The 16773-nt window shown below is 45.8% G+C and overlaps 1 protein-coding gene across 1 annotated transcript in view; it reads right to left on the reverse strand.

Annotated features, from left to right (window-relative positions):
• The window catches only part of MAP1A (microtubule associated protein 1A), a 43644-nt gene that overhangs the window by 3228 nt on the left and 23643 nt on the right, over window positions 1-16773 (reverse strand). The window contains exons 3-5 of the mRNA XM_084641070.1: window positions 16056-16193; window positions 5268-14280; window positions 900-1132 (exon numbers count right to left, since the gene is read on the reverse strand). Coding sequence (XP_084497196.1) covers window positions 900-1132; window positions 5268-14130 — 9096 coding nt within the window. The 5' untranslated portion in view covers window positions 14131-14280; window positions 16056-16193. The remainder of the gene's footprint in view (window positions 1-899; window positions 1133-5267; window positions 14281-16055; window positions 16194-16773) is intronic.

Raw genomic sequence — 16773 nt, forward strand, 5'->3', positions numbered from 1 at the left:
CTACATCCATATAAATAATACTAAGACGAAGAAGAACAGAAAGGTAAATGAAGGAGGGGGAGAGGCTGTGCTGGAGAATGAGTTGGTCGACAGCAACAAAAGTAGCAGCAAATCTGTGTTCACAAGGGCTCCAGTAATGGCCGTGGAATGACCGGAAAATGCCACACAGCCTGTGTGTCACCTTACCCAGGTGCAGAACATGTCAGCTCCAGAGCCCTGGTGTTTGAGGATGCGGTATCTAGCAGAGCAGTTTGGACAAAGGTACGCTCTGCTCTAGTCCTGCCTGCAGGAACAGGCACCACCCAGGCTCTCACTGAAACCTTGTAGGCAGAGGTGGGTATTATAAGGAATATTTGTTGATGGTTTAAGGAGCTAATAGGAAGTTATTATCAGAACAGGTTTAGAATTGTGATTGCAACACTGTCCCCACTGCCAGGGCGGGAAGTGGGGTGGGTGACCCTATCCCTAATACCATGTTAGGGGGCTACTCTTCTGTCTTAGGGTTTACTTTCCAGCTGGTTTCTGCCAGAGGACAATTTCTGTTTCCTCCTGCAGAGACAGGAGGAGTGAGTGATCTTTAAGTGAATGAATCTCAGCATAGGGAAAGAGACTATCCCCTACCCTTTCTCCTAATTCCTCAGGCTACACTGTCCTCCTGTCCCTAGGCTACTGACAAACAGAACCCCAAATGGCAGGGAGGGAAGAGAGGTTGCTAAGATTTGACAGTGACTGGCGCTTAACACCGTACAGTGAGAAAGTCCCCGTCCCATTTGTTTCTCTCTAGTGCACCATCATGCGAGATTTTTTCCACTGTGGATCAGTATTGTAATAGGCACATTCTCCCTAGAGTTCCATGATACAGTGAACATCACACATTCCTGGGCATTTACATCACTTACCTGCAAGTTCTCACCCCACTGGGACTTTCCTTCCAGAAGTGCATCCAATACCACACGGCTGGGCTCCCCATTGGCTGGATCATTGCCACTCACAACATAGTATGAAGCTCGGACCCGCTTGAAGAACTCCAGGTCTGTGTTCTTCCCACTGCAGTGGTTGGGGATGTAGGCCAGGTCCACATAGACAGGTGGTCCAGGGGGCACAGAGAGACTGCTTTTGGGGCTACTGGAAACTTTGGAAAAGAGAAATCAGATGCTAACAAAACCCTGAAGCATCTGGAATACAGGAAGATTTCCTGCAGCTGCAGAGACTAAGTTAAAGGGCCTGGATTGGCTCCTTCTCTCTGCTACTGAAAGGAAACAATAGTGGATGGTCTGTCCCAGCAGTAGCACCGAAACCAGGTGGGAAAGGGGAAAGGTCTGCAATTCTTTAGTGCTGGACTGAGCAGCTTTAGAATCAGGTCCAGAATGGCCTTTGCTGCAGAAGGGAAACAAATTCCCTTTATTAGCTTTGGCAGAGTAATTAGTTCAGTCACTATCTGGCTAAATAGCCCCAGTTTCGGTTTCTTAACCTATCTTGGCTATAGCAATATGTCCTGATGTCCTTCATCTGACAGCCCTCAGGAATCTACAGTAACATCGCTGGGAACTCCTGCCTGGTTCTTAATGATTCCTAGCAGTTCTTTCTGATGACTGGCTCATGTTCATCAATATTTCTGCTCCTTCAGCATTTCCCTTCATCGTTTCTGCATCCTTCAGTCATTGAGAGATTGAGAGTCATTGAGAGGTTAGAGATGTTCCCAAGTGCAGAGGCATAGAGTCATACACACATTTAGACAAGGACCTGAACATGGAGATATGTGAATACATGCCCACACTAGTGCAGACACATAGCCAAATGCACACTGCCAACCATGTGAAAACAAACACACACTGTAGACATATACACAGGCAGTATCATCTATATAGACACTAGAAAATATGTGAGTGCACACAAGCATGTGAATACAGCATGTGCATGCATTTACACACACACCGCACCCCAAACATATTCTTTCCTTCCATGTGTCTCTTAGGCCTTTAACTCTAAAGTTCCCACAGTGTTTGGGCTGATACATGAACTGTTCTGTCAATAAAAAAAAAAAGTCTGGAAGGGAAGAAAGAAATGAAGAGGCACAATAAAAAAAAAAAAGCTCTGCCCCCATTTGCCGTCCCCACACATAATCTGTACGCCTCATTTTCTTTTCATAGCCAATTCATGGCAGCAGCCAGGCTAAACACCAGCATTAACAAGAGACAAATAGCTCAGGGAATGTACAGGGAGAACAGAATCTGTCCCTTCTAGCCTGCACATGTGAAGCTGACTGACATCACTCTTAGTGAGGCATTTGATGGCCTGGTGGCTCATTACACTTTCTAGTGGGCAAGTGTCCATACCTCCAAAGCCACCTAATGACACAACCTTCTCCCCCCACTTCGTTTTCCTGACCTCTTTCCCCTCCTACAAGTCTTTCCTCCTCCCCATCATGTTTCTCTCTTGCTCTCCTTATCTAACCTCTTCATTTGCCCCAGTGATTCCAGCCCATCTTATCTCCTGATCCCCACCCCCCCCCCCACACACACACCTCCCTCCCTTACTCTCCTCCTTAACTCTCCTCTGGCTCTTTCCCCTCACAATACAAACATGCTTTAGTCTCTCCCAACTTGAAAAACAAAAATCTCAATCCTGACCCAACCGGTCTCTCCAGCTGCCACCCTATCTCCCTCCCCCCTCCCTCAGCTCATTGAACCTCTAACTGCCAGATGCTGGGACTGGACGACAGGGAGGGATCACTCAATAAATTGCCCTGTTCTGTTTATTCTCACTGAAGCATCTGGGATTGGCCACTGTTGGAAGACAGGCTACGGGGCTAATTGGACCATTGGGCTTACCCAATATGGCTGTTTTTGTGTTCTTACGAATGCACTGGTTACAGCGCCTCCCATCCAATTCCAGGTTTCAGAGTAGCAGCCGTGTTAGTCTGTATTCGCAAAAAGAAAAGGAGGACTTGTGGCACCTTAGAGACTAACCAATTTATTTGAGCATAAGCTGTAGCTCATGAAAGCTTATGCTCAAATAAATTGGTTAGTCTCTAAGGTGCCACAAGTCCTCCTTTTCTTCATCCAATTCCAGTTCAGATGCTCTCCATCCAGTTTCCACTCCCTGCATGCCACTAAAACACTTTTGGCAAAGTCTCTAATGCTCTCTGCCTACTCACAGCTCAGAACCAGTGCTCTAGCCTCTCCCACCTTCACCTGTCAGCTGCCGTCAACACCATAATCAGGCTCTTCTTGACAGCTTGTCCTCCCTTGGCTTCTGTGACTCTGTCCTCTCATTGCTCCTTTGCCGTGTCCTTCAGAGGATCCTCCTCAGCCCCCTCTCCGTTTTCCATTGGTGTTCCACAGGGCTCTGTGCTTGGCGCCCTTCCCTTCTCCCTCTAAGCCTTATCTCTGGATAAGCTCATCTACACATACAACTTCAACTCCTATCCCTATGTGGATGACCCACAGAACAACCTCTACTCCTGAACTGTCTCTAATTGGCCAATCTAAAAATCTCAGCCTGTCACCTGACATCTCTTGGGGATGTCTAGCCATCAGTTCAAGCACAACATGGCTAAAACAGAGCTCCTAATCTTCCACCCCGAACCCTTCCTGCTACCTCCTATCTTGATCACTGAGGACACCACCACTATCCTGCCTGCCATGCAGGTTCATAACCTGGGCATCATCTTTGGATGTCATTGCTCTAGGACCTCACATTCAGGCTAGGTCTCAATTTTGCGGATTCTTTCTCTATAACAGCGCTGAGATACAGCCTTATCTGTTCACACAGCTAACAACTGTCATCCAGGCTCTTATCTTCTGTTGTGATTACTGTGCCCTCCCTCTAGCTGGCAATGATTAAATAACTCTTGTCCCACTCACAGCCATGCCACTGCAGAGACCTCGTCCTTAGTCTGTCACTTTGCCCATGTCACCTCTCTCTTTGGATTCCTTCCATTGGCTCCCCTTCTCTAGTGCATCAAACATAAGCTACTTATCTTCACTTTCAAGGCCCTTGATGGCCTAGCCCCGCCCTACCTAGCAGCGCTTATTCACTAGCAAGATGTCAACTCCTGCCTCCAATAGGCCCAGGATGCCAGCCGCCATCACCCATTTGTTAAATTTTCAAACATCTTTATGCTTCCTCCCTTGCTGCCCCTCATGCTCGGGAGGCACTAGCCATAAACAGCCATAAAACTGCCCCATGAGCCACCTTCAGATGCCCCCTCAAAACTCTCCCATGCCAGGATTTCTACAAAAATCTTGACAATGGTTTGGCCCCGATGTACTGAGACCACTGCTCATCATGGTGACCAGTAATGTTTGTTTCCTTGTGCCCCCACCCCATCTGTTTGTATCCAGCCGATATTGCTTGTTTTATACTTAAATTCTAAGCACTTTGGAGCAGGGACCATCTACATGTTCTGTGTTTGTACAGCGCCTAGCATGGTGGGATTCTGGTGCATGACAGGGGCTCCTGGGCACTACCCTAATACAACTAATAACAACAGTTGGCCTCCATGATGGCACTCTTAGCAGAGTACTCAAGGGCTGCATGGACCATGGAGACTGAATTTCCCTCTCAACTGCTTAAACTGGTTCCTCCAAGCAGGACCGAGACATAGTGGCAGGGAGTAGTTTGTGGGGGAATCTCTTCTGGGGATGCAGAGAGGATTTCAGTCTCCAATACTGTCAGTCAATCTGGCATCTTCCACTGTGGGAGGAGACGCCAGGATGACCAAGGTTCTATACTACTCAGCCCCCTCCCCTGTAATTTTGGGAATTAATTGTGGAGGATACTCCTATCTGGTCTCTACTCGTAGTTACAGAGGGAGGGCAACATCTCTGCACCCAAATGCACTCCTAGTGTCATGATCAGTTCAACCCTGGAGAATGCAGTAACAGCCACCATAGTTAGGTGTCTTATCCCACTGTTAATATTGTAGTAAGGTGGGTTCTGCTTGTCCCTCTGAGACCAGAGAATTCCAACTACTGATCACCCTGTGGGGAACATACTCCCTGTGTGTATAATAGAATCTAAACACAAAGGATTTAAATTACCAGATGTTTGGCTTCACTGCTACTGACATTCCCTGCATTTTTTTTTTAAATCATTGCCTATCACAATCCCTCAGCGCTTGCAAACTCACTCTGACTTGCTAGGAAGTGCTCATTAACTGCCACTCATTAAGTGCCCTGAATGATGAAGCAAATGCTTACATTTTAGTGCTTTGCTTATTGTTTAAGCAAAAGAGAATTCTCATTTGGGGAGGGATTTCTTACCAGGGTTTGTTTTGATGCCATTAACAAGGGTCTTGCCCGGGTTGCTGTGACTGCTCCGGGATAACTCATCCTTCTCTTCCATGTGAGAGGGCTGCACTAATTGGGTACGTGGTTTTGACTGCTTCTCTCCTCCATCTCGCTCTTTTTTTGCAGTGGAAGATTTTGGAGACCTGTCCAATGGTTGTTTCACAGGTGTGGGAGACCGCTTCCCTTTGACATCTAGTTTCCGGGCAGGCGATGATGATTTGGGTTTACTCAAAGGCTTCCTCACTCCTTTGCTCTTTTCTTTCAGATCCTTTTTGGATATTTTATCAGTTCTGCTCACATTTTGCTCATTTACCAGCATTTCAGGGTCCACCATGCATACATCTGGATGAGGGGGATGAGGATGGGGATCTATCATTGGAACAGGTTGTGGATCATGGCTAGACCTTGTGCTGCCATGATGCGAAGTGCCCACAGCTTTGTCTACTGGGAGGAAATCTGCATCTTCATCTGAGTCCATGGCAGCATCGGCTGTGATGGATGGACATTCCTCTGTCTCTGGAGGGACATCAGAGTCAGACTGGGAGGTTCCAGAGTCACTCACTGATGTGGGAGGGGTTTCCTCTACCATCGTGACTTGTACATGGCTACCAGTAGTGTGGTGTGGCCTCCCCTTCACTGAAGGATGTCTTTCATCCTGTGAGAGGTCACTGTCATCAGAGAGGTCATGAGGACTTGGGTTGATGAATGATGGAGACAGCTCACCCTTCCTCTGTTTATATTCACAGGAAGAGAACTTCTGCCTGTTGTCAGAGCTGGCTCCTAAACACGGCTCTACCTCATGGGAAGCATCTCCGTGCTCCTCAGTTCTTCCTCCCCTTTGTGCCTCTGGAAAAAAGGGCTGGTACGTATGCTCAGGGGACATCAGTGAAGAAGGCCGGCTCTGCCTAGCCGTATCCTCTTCCCCCAAGGATGGTGACACAGTCCAGTCAGAATCAGGAAATGCTTTCTCATCTTTCACCTCTGCTGCACTCTGCACATTTTGGAAAGCTTGTGGACTTGTGCTCACTTCTGTTGGGCCATTGGCTGTGGCTGCTGCTTCTTGCTGATGAGGCGGAAATGATGTCAGTACATCAGGAAGTGAGGTCACTGCCATAAGCATTTCAGTGATAGATGAGTGTTGTTCTGGGCTGGCTGCACAACTTTGCTTTTGTTTTTCTGTGGACAGTGGTGATGTCCGTGTACTTCGGCAGTCAATTCTGCATGGCAGCGTGTTATCCACATCACATGTGGATGCAGAACCACCATCCTCAGCAGACACAAACCCTTCCATTTCAGCTGGATATGTTTTGACAGAATCAGCCGGAATCAATGGAGACACATCCCACAGGCTCCTGGTGTCTGGCTCTCCTCCTGCGTATGTAGAAAGCATGTGGGAGTAGAAGCTTTCTGCTGTAGCATGTATCACAGGGGTGGTGGCTTCAGGAGAGGCATCCTCTGAGAGTCTGGGAGAGTCATCTTTTGCCTGCTGTTGGGATGCAACTTCTCTTTCCACAGCCCCAGAGAACAACTTGTCTTCTTTATATAGGCTCAGTGGTGAAAAGCTAAGGGAAGATGAATCTATACTGGTATCTTTTTTAGAAACCTCCAGGTACTCATCTTTCTTCCCCTGGTCTGAGGGCAAAGCTTCAGGAAATTTTAAAATAAGAGATTTGTCCCCTAAGTGGTATGACGAGGATGTCTCATGTCCAAACACAATGGATGGGTCATGTTTTTCTAGAGAGGAAAATTCAAACCCAGATGAAGAGAAATCCATTTCTTTACTTTGCAGTGCCAGACCCTTTTGATGTTCCTCTTTCACATATTTAGCAGTAGACTTTAAGCAAATATCTTTGTCATAGCCCTCAGAAGCAGTCTCTGCATGGTGATAATCTGTTACTAGAAAGTGTGCTTCCTTTGGGGACTTTTCAGCATCTTTTCCCTGTTGCAAAGAAATTTGGCTTGAATAGGACATTTCTGATGCCCAAACATCTCTGCATGTATCTGTTAGGGTACTGTAGCCAGCAGTACCTGCCTTTCTAATTGTTGCTGATTCAGTTTTCTCAACTCCAAGTTCCTTTTTCTGCATTGGATCACAAGGGGAGAAGGCAACTGATGTTGACAAATGAGACTCTTGGTGCTTGTCCTGGTGAAGCAGCTCTGATACCTGAGCCATCTCCATTACTGAAATGTCTGCATACACTTCCTGCTCACTGACTTTTTCTGGTGCTTGGGGAGGGCTGGGCAATTTGGACTCCTTTTCAGATTTCTCCTTGGCACCTTTTTCTAACTCTGAGTCACTGGTGCTCTCTTCTCCTCGTCCTGCTTTCTCATAGTATAAGTCTTTGGGCTGAGGCTCCACTGGTGACAGAGATCTCTGCTCCTGGCTGATTGAAATTATGTTTTTATCTGGATGAGCATCTTCAATGTAGGGAGCTCTTTTTTCTTGATAAAATGCATCTATGGTGTGTATAGGAGGAGTGCACTCACTGCTTCCAGGAGAGGAAGGAGGCAGGGTCAAATATGGTTCTTTTGGTGTGGCAGTTGATGAGCTCAGCCCATTCTGTCCTTCCTGCATTTCCTTGAATCTCAAGTCACTGGGCATCCCATGCTTATCTGACTCTGTCAGGGGTGAATATCTTTCATGGCTGTCTGTGTATGCAAAGGAAGAATCCACTTTATCTTTGGGGGAAGTTGGGGATGACAGCTCCTTTTCAGCAGAGGTGTAGAGGCAGGACTCTTCTTCTTTTGCAGAGATGTGATAAAGTAGCTGTTTCTGAGAGACAGATACTTTCTCTGTCTTGGAGGCCACAAATATAGGCTCCAGCTTTTCCTTATCGGGGTGACCCAGGTTGTCCACATCCTTCAGGATACGGCTCGGAAGCCCAACTCCAGAGATAACTACCTGCTCATAGATGTCCGCATACTGAAAAGTCCTCTCATCAGGGTAGGGTGTTGGTTCCCTTTCTTCCTGCTTTAGCTGTTTAGCATGCTCATCTCCTTTGGATTCAGAAACCTCTTTCTCAGAAGGACTGGAAGAGCTCCGAATGCAAGACTCTGTATGATATTCCACTTGGCTGAAAGAACCCATGTCCTCAGAATGGCCTATAATGTCACTGCTTCTTTTGGGATGATATGGTCCTGAAAAAGAGTGCATGCTGTCCTCTGACGCTGCATCACTGTCTTTTGGGGAAGCTGCTACATATTCATATTCTGCTGGGCTTGTAGAGTACAGAAGAGCAATTGCTTTTGCACTCTGCTCTTTGCTTCCTCTAGGGTCATCATGAGCCTCAGTGGTTTTGCTTTCAGCATTCTGCTCTATGTCTAGCATGTATTTAGAGTCTGATGTTTCTTGGTTCAAAGCATCGTCATCTGATATCTCCACTCTGGCCCCCTGCAGAACTTCAGCTTGCAAAGCTGGTTTGCTTTGGTCTGTCATGAAATGTTTTTCTCGTTCTTGTGTACTTGTGTCCGCCTCCTTTTCTAGAGCACTAGATGATGCAGGCAGAGGAGATACTGTCAGTGTTCCATCTGATGATTTAGCATATAGATCCAAGACTGCTTTCTCCTCGTGATCCAAATAGGAGTAATCTTGTTTAGATGGGAACAATGATTCTTCCCTTCCTTTTGCTGCACTTGATGGTTTGACCTGTTTTTCTTCTATACAGACATGCTGAGAAGATGGGGTTGCTCTAACTACTTCTGATTTTTTGGAAGAGGTGATCCCAGGAGAGGCTATTTCCATTTTATTTGGTTCCAGTGACAATCCTTTGTCCTCCCGCAGTGCAAATTCTTGTGCTTCTGCTGAATCCACTTTGAAATGTCCAGCTTCTGTTTCTTGAGGCACAGGCTTGTCTTCACCATGACAGGGGTAATCTTCCTTCTTAGGAAGATGGCCTGCCTGCCTGGGGGCATCTTCTTCCTGGAAATATCCACATTCAGAGTCTGAAGTTTTCTTCTCTACTGTTTCCAAGGCATAACCTTCATATGCCATAGAATATATAATCTTTTCCTCTTCTGTTATGGTAAGAGAAGATTTTTTTTCATATTCCTGAACCTCATCCAAAAAAGTGCTCTCTCTTTCCTTATCATACTTCTGTTGGCTTTCCTTACTTGTTCTCTCTTCCACCTCCTCTGGAAACCACACTTTCTTCTCATAATTTAGATTTTTCATATAAATATCTTCCATTTCTGGAGATTTTTCTTCTTTAGTTTGTGTCTCATCCATGAAATCACAAGATTTGACATCTTCAGAGCAAACGTCTGAAGACTCTTCATCCTGAACTCGTCTGGATTCTGTTAAGTGTAAGAACTCGGCATCTGGAAAAGTTTCCTGAGAGCACATTTCTAAAGCCTTTTCTCTGACCAGGCTCATTTCGGTTAAAGAAAACAATCTAGTATCTTCTGGAGATATTTCTGCAGAAGAAATTTCTGTGGGTAGTGTATCTTTAATTGGGCTGTGTTCTGGGAAAAGAGGGGATTTGGGTTTTTCTTTAATGATATCTTTGGCAGAAGTTTCCAGTGATTTTTCACTTGTGGCTGGGCTCTGCTGCATGAAATGCAGGGGTATGATAGCTTCTGGGGAGAATTCATTAGTGGATGTGGCTAGAAATGTTTCTTTAGCAGGGCTCTTTTCTGTAAAAGTAAGAGACTTAGTGTCTTCTGGAGAAGTTCCTTTAATGAAAATGTCTGGAGATGTTTCCTTACCAGGACTCTCTTCAGTGAGAGAAATTGATTTGGTGTCTTCTGGAGAAATGTCTTTAATGGAAATGTGGGTAGATTTTTCTTTTTCTAAGCTATGTCCTGTGAAATATAGTGGTTTCCCTTCTTCTGGAGAAGCTTCTCTAATGGAAATATCTGAAGATTTTTCTTTACAAAGACTTTCTTCTCCAAAAGAAAGTGATTTGGAATCATCTGGAGATATTTCTTTAATAGAAATTTGTGAAGATTTATCACTTTCAAGTTGGCTTTGTTCTGGAACCTCAGCATTTTGGGGAGATATTTCTTTGGTAGAAACTGGCTCTTTAGCTGTGAATTTTGCAAATTCTAGTGAAACGTCTTGAGTCATTTCAGTTTCTTTAAACTCCGCCTCCTGCTCTGGCTTTGAAATAATGTCTGTGCTGGGAATGTACAGATTGGAATCATCCTTTTCACTAATTTCAATGGTTTCCTGTTTGTGATAAGAAATGTGTGACAGCTGTTCCTTTCCAATGGGCAGTTCCTGCTTTTCATTCCTGGGAAACATGGACTCCATAGGCAGTAGCACTTTGCTAGCTAAGTCAGGCTTCTCCTGTATAACAGAATGCAATTTGTTTTCAGGGATATCGTTAGCTGCAGGTGCCTCAGCTTTTTTAAGTGGTTCAAATTCACTCTCAGCTCCTTTTTCTACACCAGAAGTTTGTCCTTCACCTTTCTTTACAGAAGTATCTCTGGCTTTTTCAAATAACTCCGCTTCCACAGTTTCCAATTTCTCCTCCACAGGGGACTGATGGAAAGGTGTATGTCCAGCACTGGTGGGGCCAGACTGTGTTGGAGATGCCATCTTGACTGTGCTATCATCAGGACTTATGCATCGTTCCTCAGCTTCTCCAGAACTGGAGTCTACCTGGGAAAGTTGTGTTTCCCCTGTGGATAATAGCAACATGGACGCTTCTGTGCGGGATTCAATTAAAACATCAGCCAGGTGCCCTTGTTGAGTAAACAGCTGGGCACCATAATGCCCTCTGAGTTTCTCAGGCATCTCAATATTTGGAGTCTCATCTTCTTCCGCTTCTTCCTCCTCTTCTGCCTCTTCTTGCAGGCCCTTCTTATGAGCTTGGACTTTTCTCTCTCCTTCTGCTAATGCCTGGAAGTCTTCAGAAGGCGGAGATTTAAAGCATTTGTCCTCCTCTAAGGAGGATGTTGGAGAGATTGTGCCAGCAGAGGGCACATAGTCTAGGCCTTGGGTGGCTTCAGTCCGAGAGGAGGGTATGCTGTTTACTGTGTCCAGAAGTAACGAGCTTTTGCCAGTCTCTTCTGTTTGTGGAGCTGTTATGGATGCAACAGACTGATCTTCTGCTACTGAAGTGGCAAAAGAGGAAAGCTTGTCACATTCTGTAACAGACGTGGCAGAGGACACATGCTCCTCTTCAGCCAGTGGGGCTGCCACAATGCTTGTAGGATACACAAGGATTTCAGATTCTTGGCTGATGTAGCCCTTGTCAGCAATATCAGTAGTGGAGGTGGCTTGGATACCATGTACTGCTTCAAAAGAGCCTGGGTGATCAGGCACAGAAATATCATAGGCACTAACATCATACTTCAAGTGTGGGATCCTCTCTTCCTGTTCGTCATGTATTTCCTCATCAGAAATGGTCTGTTCAGTCTCTGAGTAGCCAGGGATGGTTTCATCCTGGATGTATGAAATGTGTTCTGCTGTGGCTCGTGGAGGGACAGGTGCACTTCTCAGGTAGGACTCCTCCTTAGTTACTTCCTTTTCAGGTAAATTGCTTTTCTCACCCATATCCTCACTGAACTCTCTTTCCTTTTCTTTGGTAGTGAATTTTGTGCCTTTCTCCTCATCGTGGTGTAGCTGATAGAATTCTTTAGTCTTCATGTCCTTTTCCTCTGTGTATTGTTCTTCTGTTTCTTCCAGTTCTGCCTTTTCTATCACATCCTCTCTCTTTTCCTTCTCACTTTCCTCACCCGTATCCATCCCCTCAATGTACTTTTCACAAGTCTTCATTTCTCCTTCCCTCTGCTTTCTGTCCAAAGATATTTTCTGCTCTTCTTCCTTTTCTTTGAGTGCTGGAGTGTGAGCTTCTCTTGCTGCTCTTTCTGTGTGTGTTGGTACCTGCCCTCTCTCATCTTTATGAACCTCTGATGGTAGCTTGGCTTCCTCCTTTCTTTCAACTTTTTCTGCAAACTCTCCCATCTCAAGAGGTTCCTCCAGGGCCGCTCCTTCATCCTCAATTTTTTCAGCCTCTCCTGCTCTCACCTCCAGCTGATGGACTGGCTTTTCCTCACATGGCAACTCTCCTTCCCTATCAATAGTGATGATTCCCTCATCTGGGGAACCTAGAGGAGTCGCCTTTATCAAGATGTTCTCTTCCAAAATTAGAGCTTCATCAAGGTGACCCTGAGCAGTCATATCAGGGACCCTCTTTCCTTCAGTTTCAGGTCCTCTCATGACTGCATCACTCACTTCAATATCAGTTATTTCCTGAGCCACCTGCAGCTCCACCTTCTCTTCATGATTCAGATCCTCAAAGTCCTTGGTCAGGTCCTCTGGTGAAGACAGGACTAATCTCTGCTCAACCATGTCAGCCATTCCTGGCTCTTGCTGTACAGGTCTCTTCTGCAGTGGTGACATCTTCTGTTCCAAAGGTGCTTCCTTTTCAGCTTTGACTCGGGTTTTCTCAGTTTTGATTCTACCTGGAACTTTTGCCTTGTATAATGTTTTCCTGACTTCTGGGGTAAACGGTTTTAAGTCTGGTTTAGAAATTTTTTTCAGCTCTGGTTTGGCTTCTTTCTTTGAATCTTTTTTTTCTTCTTTCTTTCCATCATCTTTTCTAAAGTCCTTTCTCTCTTTCTTAATCTCTTTCTTTTCTTTGTCCTTCTTCTCATCCAGTTTAGACACTTTCTCTTTGAGGTGCTTCTTGCCAATCTTGTCTTTGGTTAGTTTCCTTTTCTCAGCTTTAAGGGCATCACTTGATTCTGTCTTTATCTTTTCAGGTTTAGCATGTTTCTCAGGAATTTTCTCAGTGTGTTCTTTCACTTTTCTCTCAGTTCTGGCCTCCTTTACTACCTCTGGTTTTATCTCCTTAGCCCCATCCTCATTTGCCTCTTCTTTTCTGGCCTGCTTTGTTGCAGCTGGCCTGGGGGAAGATTTCAGACTCTCTTTGCTGTCAGTTCTCTGTTTAATCTTGGTCTGCTTCAAAGAAGGTGTAGGCAGGCCAGAAGACATATCCTTCTGAGTAGCTACTGGGTACCTCAGAAAATCCAGATGCTTGAGCTTCTCAAGACCTTCCAATATTTTATTTTGTGGAGCATTTCCAGGAAACAAAACTCTTACTATTTTTTCTGTTGGGCTTGCTGGCAGCCAAACCACCAGGGCTGTGATGGAGGTCAGATAAGGGACAGAAATCTCACCTTCTTTCCCATTTGCTAGAATGATGCCAGTCTTTGCTTTGCTATTCCCAGCCCATTTCTGCATTAGAAACTGCATCTCCTTACTTTCCTTGACAGGATTCAGGATGTACATGTCCAGCTTACCAACCCCCATCTTGTGGAACAGAGTAATGGGGTCAATGGTGTTACTCACCACCCTGTAGAGGGGCTCTGATTTAATGCTGAGTTTATTCAGGTACTGCAATGTCAGGCAAGCCTCTTCAATGCTTCTCTTTACTTTCATGGATGATTCAGGCATCTTAAGCTTTTCAGGAACATTAAAAAACACAACCCCAAGTTCTGGAGAGATGAGGTTCTTCATCCAGTCACTGTAGTTGGTGGAGCCCTGAGATTGCTCCTCATCCTGCTCAGAAATCTTCCTCTGCAGAAGCCCATTAATGCCAGGTAGGTTGTCTGCCCCAATGTGGGTCAGGAGAATGGAGTCAATTCTGTCCAGATGCCTGACCAGCTTCCAAAAGCAGGATTTCCTCTCAGAGCCACCATCCACTAGGATGTTAAATCCATTGACAGCAAACAGAGCAGAGTCCCCTCTCCCACCGGGGAATATGTAGCAGCAGGGCTTAGACAGTTTCAGAAAGCCTCCAGAAGTGGGAGGTTCCAGAAGATCAAATGGAGTTGGCACATCTACAGTCTCAGAGACATACTCTGCAAACTCAGAGACCCCATCCATCTCAGGCAGGACTGGGTCAGGGTTCAGTTTCAGATTAATAAGCTGCTGGAACTGGGGATGTCCAAGGTTGCTCCAGTCTCCCTCTCCCAAACAGGACACAGTGAGGGAGGCCTTGTTATCTGGATCAGTGTTGCTGAGAAGCTGGGCAACCTATTGAGACAGACAAGAACAATCACAGACACAGAAGTGAGACATTGCAGCATTTAATTTTTTTAAAGCAACAATTAATGTGGGACCATTAAGGACTCCGCTGACGTATTGTAAAAGAGGCCATGACAGAGGGCAATGCTGAGCTGCATAACTCCTTCAGACAGGCACAATGGCTCTAGCAGGCCCCTGAGAATGCAGCTGTTGGGCCAACTTTGGCCATTATGAGGTATGGGCCAGAGCCTTGGCCTTGCTCTCTCTTTCAAAGCCTAATGCTACTGAGGGGGCGCCTAGCCAGGATGAGGTCTTTTGCTTCCTTAATGCCAGGACTGCAAGTGTGACTGGCTCTCATACAGAGCAGAGGCACAAAGGGAGGGACCTCCTTGTCCTCTTCCCCCCTGCCGACAAGGGCACAATCTGCCCCTAATCATGGTGTGTAAAAGCAACTGTTTCCTATTGGTTAGGGAATCCTCTCCGTCAGCCCCACTCTTTTTCCAAAGCACACTCTTGTGGTTTCCTACCAACTCTCACTGGCTGGCCATTATCCCATCTTCTTCTTTGAGTATTTTCCCAGTTTCCTAGTTATTGAAACTTTAGTTCCTTGTTACTGGGATTTTCTTTTCTACTCAGATTCATTGTCTCTTCTGACCCAGATTTTAAAAGGCTAGGACATCATTGCTGATTTGGCAAGTGTTGCTATCTATCGTCTAATTAAAGGCAGGAGTTAGTATCTGTTTCAGGAGTCCTTAGAATTATGCAGATATGCAAATACATTGACTAAAGCCATATTAAAAATTAAACAGCTTACATTTTATGAATTTTAGAGTTAGTGATAATATTTTGCATAGGATGCTTTTGCCTAAAGAGACCCTCCTCAGCTGATGTCTTGACAGTCTGGCCCCATGAAGGAGTGGAAGCAAATAGTAAAGTTGAGAAAACCCAGAGAATATATTGAGAAAAATAAATTCTGAAATCCAGATTTCCAGGCCTATACATGCAGTTATGGTGATTGTGTCCAGACGGTTAATCTACCCTCCTAGCCAGTTAGCTGAATATCTCATTACCACAACTACCACAAATGCACATTCAAATCATGTGCATACAATTTTGAAAATGTGGGCCCTAGTGCTTAGTGAATATTGCCTCCAGACCAGAAACATCTGGAGCAGGGCTTGAAACTGTCAAAGCGACAAAATAGTGTATCTGAGTGGCAATGAGAATAAATAATAATACAGCTTTTTAGAGAGGAACCAGAATACAGCTAAATAAATACTAGAGTGCATTTCTAATTATCCAAAGATCTCAAAGCTTTAGACACACACTAACTCTCACAAACTGTAGTGTGTGTGTGTGTGTGTGTGTGTGAGATATATATATATATATATAACATTCACTGGATAAATAGTAAAACTAAGGAAGAGGACCACATTTTCCAAGGTGGCACATGATTGTGGTGGCTTCAATATTTGGGTGCCAAGCTGAGATACCTTAAGATTTTCAGAAAAGCCAGATCACCTGACTTCTGGAAATCAGGCAACCCTGATGTGTCGCAAACTGGGCACTCAAAAGTTAAAGCACCCCCAAATCACTATTCACTTTGGAAAATTTTGACCGGTGTCTTGCCCAAGGCCCTATAGTAATTTAGTTCAAGAATTAGGAGAACCGAGAGCCAGGCTTCTGACCAGCATGCTGGGGTATCTGTGAGCTGGAAGTGGAGTCCTGGCCCCCCTGGTCTCTGCCAGCTGGAGGTGAGACCCTGGTTTACTATTCATACTCACCTCTGGATCTGCAATTATCTCAGCAAATTTCTGATAAGTGAAGGTCCCAGTTTGCAGGATCAGGTCTCCTTGGTCTGAGCTCTGACCACACAGGAGCAGTAGTTTGTGGGCAGATGAATCACATACCAGCGATCGGACCTATTACCATAAGACAGAAAGTTGTCAGCGCTCAGGTTTGGAGTTCTATGGTTCTCTGGCTTTCTCACCAGTTCCACAGTCTCAACGAGTGACAGGATCCAGAACATGAGCGTCTAGTCCAGGGGTGGGCAAACTTTTTGGCCTGAGGGCCACATCAGGGTTGCAAAACTGTATGGAGGGCCGGGTAGGGAAGGCTGTGCCTCCCCAAACAGCCTGGCCACCGCCCCCTATCTGCCCCCTCCCAGTTCTCACCCCCTTCAGAATCCCTGACCCATCCAACCTGCCCCGCTCCTTGTCCCCTGATCGCCCCCTCCCGGGACCCCCCAGCCCTAACCCCGGCTAGCATCCCTGGCTGGAAGCTCAGGGGCCGGGCAGGACAGTCCCACAGGCCAGATGTGGACGTGGACCGTAGTTTGCCCACCTCTGGTCTAGTCCCTGGTCTAGAGCAGTAAGAGGGCTAAGTCATGCTAAGAGTTCAGGCCCAAGCAGCTGGTCAAAGCAGGGCTTTTCTACGTAAAAGTTATTTGCTTGTAGAGACAGAAGCACTCAAAGATGCCTCTGCTGCCTGCCTGACCCAGCT

This window comes from Lepidochelys olivacea (assembly GCF_965140295.1).
Source record: "Lepidochelys olivacea isolate rLepOli2 genome assembly, chromosome: 10".
Classification (NCBI taxonomy): Eukaryota; Metazoa; Chordata; order Testudines; family Cheloniidae; genus Lepidochelys; species Lepidochelys olivacea.